We start from the raw sequence: 15,370 nt of genomic DNA, 5'->3' as shown, positions 1-15,370 counted from the left end.
GACGTCTGACAGCTCGCCGACCTGAAAGGAGTCTGGTTCACAGAGGGTGCCCAGAGCTGGGGGGGAGGAGTGCTGAGGATCAGGCTGGGGGCCGAGCCCTGTGAGGACGGCCTTGCTCACCTGGCTCCCAGTGGGGTCCTCGCTAGGACGTCTGACAGCTCGCCAACCTGAAAGGCAGTCTGGTTCACAGAGGGTGCTCAGAGCTGGGGGGGAGGAGTGCTGAGGATCAGGCCGGGGGCCGAGCCCTGTGAGAACGGCCTTGCTGACCTTGCTGTGGCTCCCAGTGGGGTCCTCACTAGGACGTCTGACAGCTCGCCGACCTGAAAGGCAGTCTGGTTCGCAGAGGGTGCCCAGAGCTGGGGGGGAGGAGTGCTGAGGATCAGGCCGGGGGCCGAGCCCTGTGAGAACGGCCTTGCTGCCCTTGCTGTGGCGAGGCCATCTGGACCTCGACTGGAAACTGCTGTCCTTGCACCCACGCAGTGCCCACGGCACTAACGGGTCCCTGGAGTCTGGACAGCAGCGGATCGAAGGGTGTGTGCGAGGGCCCGAAGTCCTGGGCTGACGAGAAAGGTGGCCTTCAGGTCTGCTTGTTACGCAGGGACCATGTCAGCCGTGGCTCCAGGTGGGCGGAGGTGCTCATCCCCCACTCAGAGCCCAGCGGGGCAGGAAACCCACACACCTTAGTTTCTAGAACCTGCCTGGGCATGGAGCCAGCTTCCTGTGCAAAGGGAACTCCCAACCTGATCATTTGCTTGGTCCTGAATGATGCGGGACGGGCCCTGGACGGCTCTCCCTAGTTCCGTGAGCACAGCAGAGCGCGTGCGCACCGCTGGCCAGGAAGAGCCGGAGGAGCCAGCACCATCTGCATGCAGGGCCTTGGGTGGGTGGGGACCGAGTGTCCGCAGTGGTGCCGCAGGGGAGAGCTCTTCTGGGCCCTGAGAGCAGATCCTGGGGGACAGGGCAGCCTGAGTGTGGCCGTCCTTCCTGGAGGGGCCAGAGAGCTTCCCTAGCCCAGTCTGGGGGGTCTGTCCAAGGGGTGGTGACTGGATAGGAACCCCTCTCTCTCCCTGTTCTTCCAGTGGGTGTACAACATTCTCGACAAGAAGGCTGAAGCCGACCGGATTGTCTTTGAGAACCCAGATCCCTCTGACGGCTTTGTCCTCATCCCCGACCTCAAGTGGAACCAGCAGCAGGTAGGGCTTTCCCGCTGGGCTTCTCTGCTCTCAGAGGACCCTGCTCCAGGTCGCTGACCCCCTCCCTCCTACCTGAGGCCACCTTCTTCCCACCTCTGAGCAGCTTGTAATTAACCAACAGGAGAGGTCTGGGCTCTGCAGGCTGATGCACACGTGTTTATGCTTCCTTCTGTCTCCTCCAGGCCCCGCCCCGCCCCACCCCACCGCTGTATGTGGGGCAGGGATGAGGCAATGTTTACATAACCACATGAGCTGCTCCTTAACTAGCCAAGTGGCTTGGGTGGCCACTCTCACTTTCTAAAGCTTGTGGTGAACCGTTTGCTCCTCCTCGCCCCCTGGACACCAGCAGATCCAGGCCAGCTCATGGTCGGACGCAGTGACAGGCAGCAGTCACGGTGAACAACCTGAGGTGCCCCCACGCCTGCACCCGAGCCTGTCGGCTTTGTTCCTGGTCTCCCTACTGAGGAGCAGGTTTCCAGCGGAGCCACCTTCTCCCCCGTCCCTCTCCAGGCCTCTGTGGTCTCTGTCACCACTGTCCTGCCATCCTCACTCCCCTGCACCTGCCCACCCCGAGTCACAGCGCACCGTCGCCCGTGTGTGTCACCCACCCGGACAGCCCAAACAGGCAGCGTCTCCCGGGAAGTGTGGCTGCCGCCGCACACGGAGTCGGCCGGCTCGGCCTGCGCAGGGCAGGGCCGGGCCAGGGCGGGGAGGCCACGGAAGCCAGATGTGGACTTGCTGAGTGGGAAGTGGGAATAGATAGAGAAAGGCCCCTCCTCTAACTGGACTTGGGTTTCCGTTCTGCTTTTGGGTGGGCCCTTCATGAGACATGCAGTCATGAGACATGCAGACGTCATTCTGGAGGCTGGGCCCTCGCCACCTCCCGGACGCCTGCCTTCTTCCCTCTTGGCTCTGGCCTGCCCCTGAGGCCTTTGGGCCATAACTGAACTCCCCTGCAGTTTGCTTGGTTTAGATTTGGTTTCTAGACCTGCCTACCACTGCCCCAAACTGGGGGCTGGGAGCCTGTGGCTGGGGCAGAGGGCCAGCACCTCAGCTCAGGCACACAGGCCAGTGGGTGCCAGCTGTCTCTTACGGGAGGCTTCTGGTAGTTCCTGACCGTGGCTCGAGGGGTGGTAGGGATGAAGGGAGTTTCAGGAGTTGAGCGCTGCATGATGGTTTGTAGAACCAGGTAAGATCAAAGTGCGGGGTGTTGTAGTGGATGGAGAGAGGCTGAGAGAACTCCTGCGCCCACTCCCCCTCCCCGCAGCTCAGCCCCACCTCAGGCCCATGGAGGATGCCAGGACTGGCGGACAGGAGGGAGCTGGGACAAGGCTCTAGGGATGCTAGCGGCAGCTCTGGGCGATGCCTTTGCACAAGCCCTGTCTGCCCCTCAGCAGCCCTGCGCCTGGAGGTCCTGGGTTGCAGGCTGGGTCACTGGAGGTGGGGGCGGGGCAGGAGGGACCTCTGGCTCACGAGACCGTGAAGACGAGAGCTTGGGACTGCGGAGGGTGGTGGTCTGAGGGCCATGTGGGGCCAGAAGACAGACCTGTGCTTCCTTCTGGAAGCGCACAGCACTGAGAACGGAAGTCAGCGTCGTTCTGACCTTTTCCTCCCTCCTTCATCCCCTCTCCTTCTCTCTCAATTCAATAACAACATTTTTTTAAATGTCAGGCTTCCTTGATGGCAATATAGGTGCCATTCATTGTTTTTATGTCTGTTTTTGTTAATCCTCACCTGAGGATATTTTTCCATTGATTTTTAAATTTTATTTTATATAAAGTAGAAGGGAGGAAGGGAGGGGGAGAGAGAGTGACAGACAGACATCAACTGGCTGCCTCCTGCACGACCCCAACGGGGCCGGGGATTGAACCTGCAACCCAGGGATGTGCCCTCGACCAGGAATCAAACCCGTGACCCTCCAGTCCTTGGTCTGAGTCACACCGGCCTGGGCAGTGCCAGTGTTCTTAAACTTTGCTTTATTAGCTCTTGTCTCTTGGTAGTACCATATGTCATTGTCCCAAACCCTTGACCTGTGACAGAACACTAAAATCGACAGTTCCCTGACTGCTAGGCAGTGGATCCCACAGGGACAGGCCAGGCTGGACATCTGCTCTCCCATCAGGGAGGGTGAAGGAGGGAGGTGCACAGGCATTTTCTTTGAGGAGGCCTCCGGCCCCCTGGAGTCCCCTCCTGCTGCTGTTCCTGGAAACATCTCTAGGCACTTTGTCCATATGCAGCCCCGCAGCCGATGGCTCCGCACTGGAGAGATCCTTTGTCCGTATTCCGATACCCATCCATCATTCCACAGATGTCTACGCGGTCCCAACGTTTGCCAGCTCCTCTGCCTTCCTGGAGTCCTAAATCCCTCGCTCCGTTCTCCGAAGAGATCACCTGCCTGTTTTGCTCGTTTCCCATAGGTCTGGCTTGCACACGCTCATGGTACAGATGCAGAGCACAAAGGGTGTGCAGTGCAAGTGTGTTCCCTCACCCAGTTCCCCCACTGCCCTTCCCCAGGAGATCGTTTCTTTGTCCTTCCAGAGATCGTCTTTGCAGCATGCACATTAAGCACGTGTGTTCGTGTTTATAGACACACTCACACTTTCAGTTCATATGACTTCGGTTCTTTGATCTAAGGTTCTCCGACCGGAAACTCTCCTCTGAGAGGCTCCAGAGACGGAGGGTGGTTCTCCACAGCTTCGCCAGTCTCCTCTTACCCTTAGCCCGAGCTAGGGAGCTGTCACTTCGAGTTCACTGTTCTGCCCTGTAAAAAGAGGGTGATTGCCCTGGCCAGTTTTCTTAGTGGTTAGCACGTCGGCCTTCTGACCGAAGGATTGCGGGTTCGATCCCCGGCCCCAGTTGGGGTGGTGTGGGGAGGTAACCAGTCGATGTCTCTCTCTCACATTGATGTTTCTTTCTCTCTCTCTCTCTCTTCCCCATCCCTCCCTTCCATTCTATCTAAAAAAAAAAAAAAAAATCAATGGAAAAATATCCTTGGGTGAGGATTAACCAAAAAAAAAAGAAAAACAGGTTGATGAAATCTTCTCCCAGAGTGATTGATGGGCCACCTCATGGGGTGCCAATCTGAGACCCTCACCTGCCCCTTCTCTAGCTTTTTCAGATCATTTCTCTGGGCCAGAGGCCCGTGGCTGCCTGCAGAAAACCTGGGGTAGTGTCTCACATCAAAGAACGGTTTTCTCTTCCCTCCGCACCCGGCTGTGGGCGCCAGGCCTCGTTCCTCATTCTGCTCAGTGGAGCGGAGAGTGTGACTGAATGCTGTGTTTGGATTTGTCAGCAGACCTCATGGAAAACAAACGCTGCCATTATTCGGAGTCCTGTGATAGTGACACATGGAACAGCCGAAGACACCCACAGACACACACACCCCAAGTTTAAACAGTTCTGTTTCCTGGCTTCTTCTTGGGCCTCTATCTAGTGAGGGAGTGAATGTCCTGGACACATGTCACGAAAAGGGAGAGCACAGAAGGGACTGGGCACACAGGCCTCGGCCGGCACAACCTTGTCCTCTGCCGGAGGTTCCCCTGGGCCCTCTGCCGCAGGTGTGGGGCAGAGAGCCCCAGAGAGCCCGGGACTCAGGCAGAGGAGAGTCTATGACAGGAAGAGGCACAGTTGGAAACCAGGTACCATATGGAAGATCTCATTCTAACCTTAAATTGGGGCCCTTCAGGATTCGGTTGGGTCCCCAGATGATCGGGCAGCTCAGACTGCAGGGCTGAGTGCTGCTGGAGTGTCCCCAGCCTCTCCCGGAGCCTGGCGTCTGGGGCCGGCCTCGCCCAGGGATGTGGTGACCCGCCAAGGCCAGGGTTTGGGTGCGGGGCCGTGGGGACCTATTCTGGGCCACGGGAAGAGTTCATTTGCTGCACTGAGCAAGATCTTGTTGGCTTTGGTTCTTGGTACTGGTGTGACCTCCAGGTGAGCCCTGGGAGACGGGAAGAGAGCGAAGGGTTGACAAGGCTCTGGTAACGGTCACTGCTGAGCTGGCCCCAGGTCCCTTTCCACCTGCCCACGTGCCTTCACTCCGCACAGCCGGTGTTGACTCCCCTTGGCCTGCGCTGTCCTGCCTCCGAGCCTCCGCTCTTACTGCCCCTCCCTGCGTGCCCTTCCTCTGAAGCCTAACCCAGCTCTTCAAGGCCCAGGTCCCCTGCCTGCTTTCTGGAAGCCTCTCGATGGCCCTCACTAGACAGTCTTTCCTCCCCCCCGTGCTCCCTGTGCCCGTCACTTCATGTCTCAGTGTCGCTGTGTACACGCGAGTGGACCATAAGCTCGGAGGAAAGGAGTTGTCCCTGCACTTTCCTGCACCCCATCAGCTCCTGGAGCATATGGATACTCCCACCGGATGTTCTTCAGCAGGAGGAGCGAACAGGAGTCCATTCCGTAGACCGCCACTCGCCTTGCATGTGGACTGCCACATCGCTGGGCTTCGGTCCTGCTGTGGGGTCCCCGGGCTGGCTGTGGCTGGCACTGGAGGCCTGGGGGGGGCGCTCTGTGGCTTCCCTGGGGAATTCCAGGATTGGTGCCCTCCCCTGGCTCTGTCACTGCTGAGCCTCCTGTACCTGGTCTCTGCAGCTGGATGACCTGTACCTGATTGCCATCTGCCATCGCCGGGGCGTCAGGTCGCTCCGGGACCTCACTGCAGAGCACCTGCCGCTGCTCAGGAACATCCTCCGGGAGGGGCAGGTGAGTCGTCCCGGCCGAACCACATGGCAGCCAGAGTAATTGCACCCCGATTTCAGGTGTTTCCGGTACCACTTTGCTCACCCTGCCCAGAAGGATGTCTGCATTGGGGCTTCTTTCTGGGCGTCAGTGTGGGGCTACACACAGGCTCTACTGATGGGCTCCCAAGGCCTTGCCACCTGGTCCTGCCCCACCTTCCAGTTCCATGTTCAGCCACCTTTCCTCACCCCACACTTGTCCTCCTCGTCTTGGGTCCCCACTTTGGCCCCTGCCCTTCTCTGGCAGGTCCTACCTGGGACACCCGCCCCTCCGGGATAGCCCGCCTCGCCTGCGACGGCCACATCACGCCAGCCGTGCTTCTGGGCCGCTGGGCCGCCGGCCCCGGTGCGTGACTGCGGCTACCTCCTCAGCTGGCCTGAGGGTGGAGACTGCGCTCTCTGGCTCCCGGAATCAGGGACACGAGCTCTGGGGTGTTCATTGAACCAAATACATTTCAGGGGTGCTAAAAGGAGCCCTGGCCCTGGCTGGTTGGCTCAGTGGGTAGAGCATTGGCCCACGGACCAGAGTCCCGGGTTCGGTTCCCGCTAAGGGCATGTACCTTGGTTGCAGTTTGTCCCCGGCCCTGGGTGGGGTCGTGTGGGTGGCAGCCACTCGATGTGTCTCTCTCACATCGATGTTTCTCTCCCTCCCATTCTGTCTGAAGATAAATGCAAAAATGTCCTCGGGTGAGGATAAAAAAAATAAAAAAATAAGAAAAGATAAAGGAGCCTTGAGGAGGGAAGGTGGGGAAGAGAGACTAGAATCCAGGGATGTGGCCCTGGTTCTGACATTTTGACCCAAGCCTGCTGGCTGACCTCGGCCTCACCATCCTGGCCTTGATAACCAGTTAGGATTCTTCTGAACCCTCCATTCTGTGAGGCGGTTCTCAGCACTTTTCCACTCTGAAACATTTGGAGGTGCCCCACACACCCCGTGCCGCGGCCTGGCCGTCACGGGTGCTCTGTCGACAGGAGCTGCTCCGAGGCTGGGTGCACGCGGAGGAAAGGCTCCGCCTGGGTCTGCTCTCCGCTAACCTCGACCCCGCTCCCTGCCAGTGCCCTCGTGGCCTGCCCTCCTGCCCTCCTGCCCTCCCAGCCGGCTGCCCGTCTGTGCTCGCAGAGACTTGTCTCTTCCTCCTAAAACAGCCTGTGGGGGCAGAGAGGGGCATCTCCCTGCGAGGAGCCAGACAGCGCCCTCAATGCCCTGCTCGTCCCAGGAAGGCCCTGGGTGGGCCGGCCCTGGTCTCACCCCGCTGCGGAGATCCGGGGGGAGCTCCAAGTACAGAATGCAGTTCTGGGTGCGTTCTGAGCCCACTGAGGCCCTAGTTTTTTCTCTTCTCTGACCTCCTTAGGGATTTGCCCACAATGGAAACCAGGGTCTCCTCTTAACTCCAGGCCTTGGAGACTCCAGAAAAGGGGGTTGATTAAAAAAAGCCCTACTCCTGCGCTAGCGGTTAGAGCATTGGCCCGCAGACCAAAGAGTTGCGGGTTCGATTCCAGTCAAGGGCACGCACCTCGGTTGCAATTTGTCCCCAGCCCTGATCAGGGTCGTGTGGGAGGCAACCCATCGATGTGTCCCTCTCGCCTAGATGTTTATAAATGTTTCTCTGTCTCCCTCCCTCCCACTCTATCTGAAGATAAATAGAAAAATGTCCTTGGGTGAGGATTAAAAAAAACAAAATTAAAAGCCTTGCTCCTCCCCTGGCCAGTGTGGCTTAATTGGTTGGAGCACCATCCCATACACTGAAAGGTCACAGATTTGATTCCCGGTCAGGGCACATACCTAACTTGTGGGTTTGACCCCCAGCCCTGGTCAGGGCGTGTGCAGCAGGCAGCCAATCAATGTTTCTCTCACACATCGATGTGTGTGTGTCTCTCTCTCTTTCTCTCTCTCCCTCTCTCTAAAATTCCATGAACATGTCCTTGGGTGAGGGTTTAAAAAAACACAAAAGACCTGTTATGGAAATAAAATAATTTTATAAAAGAAAAAGCTCTACCCCTGAGCAAGGTGAGGTCAAGGGAGCAGGGGCCAAACTCAGGCTGTCCCCTCCCACCGGGAGTCCAGCCCCGTGAGGTTCCCAGCTCAGCTCCACGGCGGTGCAGGCCGAAGGGAGAGCAAGCTTCCCCCGCCCACTTGGTGCTGAGTGTTCACAGACCACCCTCGGTCTGGGTTGTGGGCCTGCCCGTAGGCACTGGGACGTTCTAGGTTCCAGCAGCAACTGTTTGAGGAAGCAGACGTTTGATCCAGGCCACTGTCCCCTTCCTTTGGAGAAAGAGCCCCAGCTCGGCTGCTGTCCCCTGCGTTCGCTGACCCCCGGGAGGAAGAGGGGGTCCAAAGCACACGGTGGCAGAGGCTGTGGGGAGGGTCCCTTGGCTGTCCACAGGTAGTCTGGGGTTAGGACGGCAGGGTCTGGCACTGGTTCGGGCAGCACGGTGACCCTTTCCCCCTGCTCCCTTCTCCCCAGGAAGCCATCCTGCAGCGATACCAGGTGAGGGGGGACCGGCTCCGCGTGTACCTGCACTACCTGCCCTCCTACTACCACCTGCACGTGCACTTCACCGCCCTGGGCTTCGAGGCCCCCGGCTCTGCGGTGGAGCGAGCCCACCTGCTGGCGGACGTGATAGAGAACCTGGAGCAGGACCCTGCGCACTACCAGCAGCGCACCCTCACCTTTGCCCTCAGAGCGGACGACCCCCTGCTCACCCTCCTGCAGGAGGCCCAGAAGAGCTGAGTGCGCCGGGGCTGCCCAGAGACCACAGATGTGGGACTGGGGTGGAGGGGTGGCTAGCACCCCAGTAACTTCTCTAAATGTGTTTTGTACTGGCTTATCCCTCGGGTGTGAATAAAGTACCGGTCTCATCCGGGAGGACTGCGGTGCCGCCGGGAGGCAGGGGCTCAGGGGCTCGGGAGGAGTGGGCAGGCCCGCCTCGCGACGGGGGAGGGGCTTCAGCCGAGCCAGAGGCCGCCAGGCCTGTCCCCAGTCCAGGGTCTGATGGCCTCTCCCAGCGTTAGTCCTGATTCTACTGCCCTCTTCTGCCTCACGGGTCCGAGGCCACGTGTCTGCGAGTGCCCCCGAGCAAGCAAATATGAAAACTTTCTGGAAATAATCTATAGCATTTTTGATGGCACCACTGTTTTCCATTCCCAGCACTGAAGTCACCCCCAGCGGTGAGTCACCCCTGCTGGTGAACTTGTTGACAAGGATGAACGATTGCCGCCCGCAGGGTTCAGGAGAATCGGTGATGCAAGCCCAGAAGCCTGCCTTTGTCTCTGTTGTTTGCTTAGCAAATTTGACCCTGGCCTTGAGTTTATCGAGGAAGGAAGCCAAACAGACTCGCAGGAACAGCCAGATCAAGCGCCCAGCTGTGCACCAGCAGGGCGAGATGCTATGGGTGCCATGGGGCACAGGGGCCCTGGGGGCGCAGGTCTGGGGCATGAGCAGCACCCTGGGTCCCGTACACGGAATCTTGAGGCAGGAAGGGACTTGAGAAGGGACCACAGGCTGGGGGCCTGTAAGGAGCAGACAGGCTCACTGGGAAGGGTGACATCTGCCATTGCTTCAGCAGGGCAGGGACACGGACACCTATGTTGAAGGCACACGCTTAAACACACGACACCCTTCAGCACAGAAGACAGGTGTATTGGGGTCAGAGGGGCTGGTATGTGCTCATTCGTTGGGTGTGACTGACAGGTTCTGGGTCTTGCCCGGGGAGCTGTGGGGAGGCAGGTGTCAGGTGTTGCTAAGTGGTAAGGGAAGCATGAGGCAGAGGAGTGGGTGGCTCTCTGCACCCCCTGGTCTGAGAACCAGGAGACCTGGATTCAGAGCCCAGCACCATTTATTCATTCATCAAACGTTTACTGAACACGTACTGGGAGGCACTGGCCTGGGTACTGGTGAATGGTGAACAGATGGTCTGAAGTCTCTTTCTGGAGCCAACATTTACCCGTGACATCGGACAGACCCAAGGTGTTCTGAGCCTGCTGCATTGTGAAGGGGAAGGAGGCTCGAGGATCCGCGTGCAACCTGCCGGGAGTCAGGTGTGATTATGAAGCTGTATTATCATTGACCTTTGATTGACCCTTGAGCCAGACAGTGTCCTGGGGGTTGGGCCCACAAACATGACTAATGCAAAGCTCCTACCCTCGGGCTAGTGGGGCAGACAGGTGAACGTGGGAGTAAAACAGACGACAAGGCTACTTTGAAAGCAGGTGTGTGGGAGTCTGGTGCAGCTACTCCAGGGAGACACAGGACGCATTGGATCTGGACAATACTCGGCACCCTGGCCCACCCGGTGCGCCCCCAGCAGGACAGTGCATGGAATGGCATTGAGGGGGCAGCCCGGGGTGCTGCGTTAGAAGGGGATGGGTAGGGGGGCGCTTGCTTTCCCCACCGGGTGGAGGTGACAGCAGTGGACCAGCTGGCTTGGAAAGGGCCGGCTTGTCTTTTCTCCCTGTGTAAGAAGAATCTAGTGGGCAGGTCCGGAGAGGAGACCCCTCCGAGCTGTCATGAAGACAAATGCCGAGAGCAGGAGTGGAGGGCTTGCTAGGCCAGAGAAGCCCTCCCTGCAGAGTCGGGGGACCCAGTCCTGGGGGTGTGCTTTCTCCAAACATCAAGTCCTCTCGGTGGGGGTCTCATCTGGCTTCACAGAGGTTGCTGGGCAAAGGGGAACAGGTGGCTCATCCTGAACCAGAAGGAAGACAGCCGGAGCCTCCCAGGCGACAGGCCTCCATCTCCCTGGACCTGTGCCTAAGAGGCATTCCCCGCCTCTCCAGACTGGACTCCTAGCCCCATCTGCCCTCCAGAAGCATCGTCCAGGGGGCGGGCGAGCCCAGGACGAGACAGGAGGTGAGGGCTGTTGCAGCGGGAGGCCTGGCTGTGCCCTCGTGCTGGGCGACAGCGGGTGCTGTGTGTCAGGGTCAAGTGTGCTTTCAGAGGGCCCAGCCCCTCCCCCGGTGCCACAGGGAGTAACCAGGAGTCTGTGCAGCCTGCGAGCTGGAAACTGGTCCAGATGAGACCAGAGTTCAGCCTCCCGCCCCCAGGAGCCCCACCTGTGGCCAGTGTCACTGCCCACGAGAAAATTTACTTTTACTCTATCAGACAGCTGCTCAGGCGTGAGGTGGGTGGGCCATGTGGTGGATCCCGCGGACTGTCACCTGAGTTATAGCTACTTGCCCTCATCACCTCCTGAAATCCTTTGCTGCAATGCCATCTTACCTGAATCCTGGGACCTTTTTAAAAAATCCTTCCCCAAGGATATGTTTATTGATTTTTAGAGGGAGAGGAAGGGAGAGAGAGAAAGATCAATCAGTTTCCTCTCGTGCACAGCAACCTAGGTCTGTGCCCGAACTGGGAATCAGACCCACCACCGTTCGGTGTACCGGATGATGCTCCAACCAACGGAGCCACCTGGCCGGGCCATCCGGAGACTCAAAAGGCTGCAGGGAAAAACGGGCTGGCTTTGTTATGCCTCCTCTGAACCCCCACAGGGCTTGGGACACGGGTCCTCTCTTTCTGACCATACACTCCGCTTTCATTCCTAGGGAGCCTTTGTTCCCAGGGGCACAGACGTCCAAGAGCAGCGTCCTCCATCATGGGCACGGTGAGCCTGGAGCAGGTGGCGGTGACTGAGCCACCACCTGAGGGCTCTCACCTGCGAATAACGGAGCTTGGCTCTGAGTCTAGTTCTCCTGGTTCAGTCCAAGGGAGGCAAGAGCTACTCTGCCTCATGCTGCCCTCTTACCACTTAGTAGAACCCAGCATCCTGCCTCCCCTGAGGGCTTCCCGAGCAAGACCCAGGACTCCAGAGCCCCACCAGGCAGCCTGCCACCTCTGTCCTCGGTGCTGGGAATTTCGATCTGCGAGCCTGTGTCCCTGCTCTGCTGGAGCAGTGGCAGATGCCACCCTTCCCAGGTCAACCCAGGGGCTCCACACTGGCTGCCAGCCCCCGGTCCTCGGCTGGTTTGGTTGCAGAAGGAAGGGACCATTGGAGGCTTGACTGCTATTGTTCCTTGGCTCCTCTCAGTTTGCCCAAAAGTTTCCTCATACAGCAAAACTGCTGAGTGTTCTATATTTGTCAACATTCCTTCATGAAACAGAAAAATAACATTTTGAAATGAGTTGGACATTTAAGCTCCACTTTGCACGCCTCTGTGGAATACAGATCCCCAAACTGAGAAACCAAGAAACAATTAGATACAAAATAATACTTGAAAATGTTTCTCTTGTAGTACTTTTGTATCCAAACATTGTAATATATCTATTTTATTTCTGAATAGATTGAAGTAGGTCTGCTAACCCTTCCTTCTCAGGAAGAACTAAATCTTTTTTTTTTTTAATTAAAACAATTTTTTTTCCTTTATTGATTTTTAGAGAGAGAGAGAAACATCGTTGAGAGAAAACATCGACTGGCCACCTCCTGCACGCCCCCCACTGGGGACCTGGCCCACAACCTGGGCATGTGCCCTGACTGGGAATTGAACCAGCGACCTCTTGGTGCATGGGTCGATGCTCAACCACTGAGCCACAACGGCTGGGCAATCTTTTTTTATTTTATTATTTTTTTAAGTGTACTTTTTTTTGTTTTTTGTTTTGGTTTTTATTTTTTATTTTATTTTATTTTTTTAATCCTCACCCGAGGATATTTTTCCATTTTTTTGTACAGATAGAGTGGGAGGGAGAGAGAGGAAGGGAGAGAGAGAGAGAGAAACATCGACGTGAAGAGACACATCGAGTGGCTGCCACCCGCACGACCAACCAGGGCCGGGGACAAACTGCAACCGAAGTACATGCCTTAGCGGGAACCGAACCTGGGTCTCTCCGGACCGCAGGCAGACGCTCTAACCGCTGAGCCAAACTGGCCAGGGCTGTTTTGTTTTTTAGAGAGAGGAAGGGAGAGAGAGAGAAAGAGAAGCAATGATGTGAGAGAGAAACATCAATCGGTTGCCTCCTGCACGCACCCCAACTGAGGACTGAACCCACAATCTGGGTATGTGCCCTGACCAGGAATTGAACTGCCACGTTCTGGTGTACCCAGCGATGCTCCAACCTGAGCCACACTGACCAGGGCAGGAAGGACTAAATCTTTACTCCAAACATGTATATATAATGCTAAAATGTCTTTTTTAAATAAAAAGATGGTGATAATTAACAGCTGCTGTGTTTTAAATATCCTCACTCAATCCCATTTGTTCTGTTATTATTATTGAAATTACATTGGATTCTGAAATCTATATAAACTTGAAGCTACCGAGTTCTGGTTTTATTTATTTTTTTCATTTTTATTTATTGATTTGAGAGAGGGAGGGAGAAACATTGATTTATTGTTCCGATTATTTACACGCTCATTGACTGATTCTTACATATGCCCTCACTGGGGATTGTACCCGAAACTTTGGCATATGGGGACAAAGCTCTAACCAACTGGGGCCCCCCACCAGGGCTGAAGCCATTGAGTTTTAACCACTGTTAAAAACTAAGCATGATCCTGACTGGTTGCTCAGTGGTTAGAGCATCAGCCACGGGTTCAATTCCCGGTCAAGGACAAGGGCCTGGGTTGCAGGTTTGATCCCCAGCCCAGTCCAGGTTGTGCGGGAGGCAACCAATCAATGTGTCTCTCCCACTGGTGTTTCTCTCTCTCTCCCTTCCTCTTTCTCTCCCTTCTACTCTATGTAAAAATCAAAGGAAAAATATCCTCGGGTGAGGATAAACAAAACAACACTAAGCATGGACTGAATCTCTTTAAAGTGTTTCAATTCAATAAACAGATTTTGAACATCCACCCTACTTTTCCTTTTTTAAGCAAGAATCTGGAGATAGAGCTCACATGGAGTTTACGATTAGTGAGGTATTAATTACAAAGTAACTACAAGAGTGGTGCGTGCCTTGGAAAAGCAGAGGGGACCATGGGGGCTTGTGCTGAGAGAAGCCAGACTTCTAGGCTAAAACCTGAGAGCCAATGGCCAGCACAGCAAAGGCCCAGCAGTGAGGGGTCAGGGGCTCAGCATGGCTGGGACCCCGAATTTAGCTTCTAGCACGGGACACACAGACGATCAGCATGCTGGCCAGTTTTGCCTTCAGGATCATGATGAAGAAGTGAAAGTCAAGGTTAAGGTGGGAGCTAAAAATAGAAATACAACTGTATATATAAATGCATATATATATATACATAGCCTTTCCCTCCCACCTAAGTTCTAACTGGGCTTACAATCAAATTAGAGAGACAGATTAACAGGAGAAAAATCAAATGTTAATACATGTGCACGGGAAATTCACATGAGCGTGAAAATTCCAAAGACAAGGAAACCTCATTGTGTATATATGACATTTTGGACAAAGGAGAAAAGGGGGGTACTGGGGCCTTAGATTTCAGAAGTGAGGAGGAGTGATTTACAGGTAGTTGAGGAAGACCTGAACACGCGTGGTAGGCAAACTGTCCTGAGGCAACTCAGAAACAACAGGACACGGTGTCTGGCGAATAGGCCCCTGCCCCAAGCCCTCCTGTCTCTCAGACTGAAATCCAATTAGGCTAAAAGGAACATCCTATGACTTCCTTACTGACTCAGGATTTTCTATCTGAATCTCTTGGGCAGGAAATGGGGGAGGATCAAAGGTTCTTTCTGAGTCTTTTGTTTCTTAATTACCAGCTTAAAATTAGTATCCCAAAAGGCAACACTCTGGGGCCCCTTCACTAACAAATTTCTTTTTTATTTTATCTATTTTTATTCCTCACCTAAGAATACTTTCTTATTTATCATCAGATACAGTGGGAGGGAGGGAGAGAGAGAGAGAGACAGAGAGAAACATCGACATGATAGAGCCACATCGACTGGTTGCCTCCCGCAAAACCAGGGCCTGGGACAAACTGCAACCGAGGTACTTGCCCTTGACCTGAATCGAACCCGCGACTCATTGGTCCATGGGCCGATGTTCCAACCGCTGAGCCAAACCAGCCAGGGCTCTAACAAATCTCTTCATGTCCTGGGCCCCCTCCATTCAAGAGGCAATGTGGCCTGACACAGGGCCCGCACCATGACCAAGTATGAGCTTGGACAAGTCAGGGAGCTGCTCCTGAATGAGGAGTGGTCACCGTGCTTATCCCGAAGGTCTTCGTGAGAGTTACGTGAGGATTTCGTGGACATAGTAATCACATAGCAAATGTTAGTTTCTATTTTCCTGCCGTGAAAAAGGTCAAAAAGGATGTCACCAGAGATATTTGGGCTAGATATTAAAAAAACTTCCTGCCTAGAAGGCTGTGTAATCCTAGATTATGCAGTGGAGTCATGGCAACCAAGGGACTTTCAGGCAAAAAGCAAGTCATAAACTCTCTGTGGTTAAGTGATCGTGGCCCTAAACAGAGACAAGGGTTGGGTGCAGTGACTTCTCAGGTCTCTCCCAGCCTGAAGGTTCCTGGAATGCATTTTAGCCTCGGCCAACAGGCAGGTTTCTA

General features: G+C 55.5%; 1 protein-coding gene across 1 annotated transcript in view; it reads left to right on the top strand.

Moving 5' to 3' along the window:
- DCPS (decapping enzyme, scavenger) overlaps positions 1-8,778 on the top strand; it is a 39,517-nt gene extending 30,739 nt beyond the window's left edge. Inside the window, exons 4-6 of the mRNA XM_036276854.1 lie at positions 1,080-1,193; positions 5,778-5,888; positions 8,389-8,778. Of these exons, the coding sequence (XP_036132747.1) occupies positions 1,080-1,193; positions 5,778-5,888; positions 8,389-8,655 (492 nt within the window). The 3' untranslated portion in view covers positions 8,656-8,778. The remainder of the gene's footprint in view (positions 1-1,079; positions 1,194-5,777; positions 5,889-8,388) is intronic.
- Positions 8,779-15,370: the final 6,592 nt, after the last annotated feature.

The sequence above is a fragment of the Molossus molossus genome, unplaced genomic scaffold, assembly GCF_014108415.1.
Source record: "Molossus molossus isolate mMolMol1 unplaced genomic scaffold, mMolMol1.p scaffold_m16_p_22, whole genome shotgun sequence".
Taxonomy (NCBI): Eukaryota; Metazoa; Chordata; class Mammalia; order Chiroptera; family Molossidae; genus Molossus; species Molossus molossus.
The sequence above is the reverse complement of the archived record's forward strand: the minus strand, read 5'-3'. Positions and strand labels throughout refer to the sequence as shown.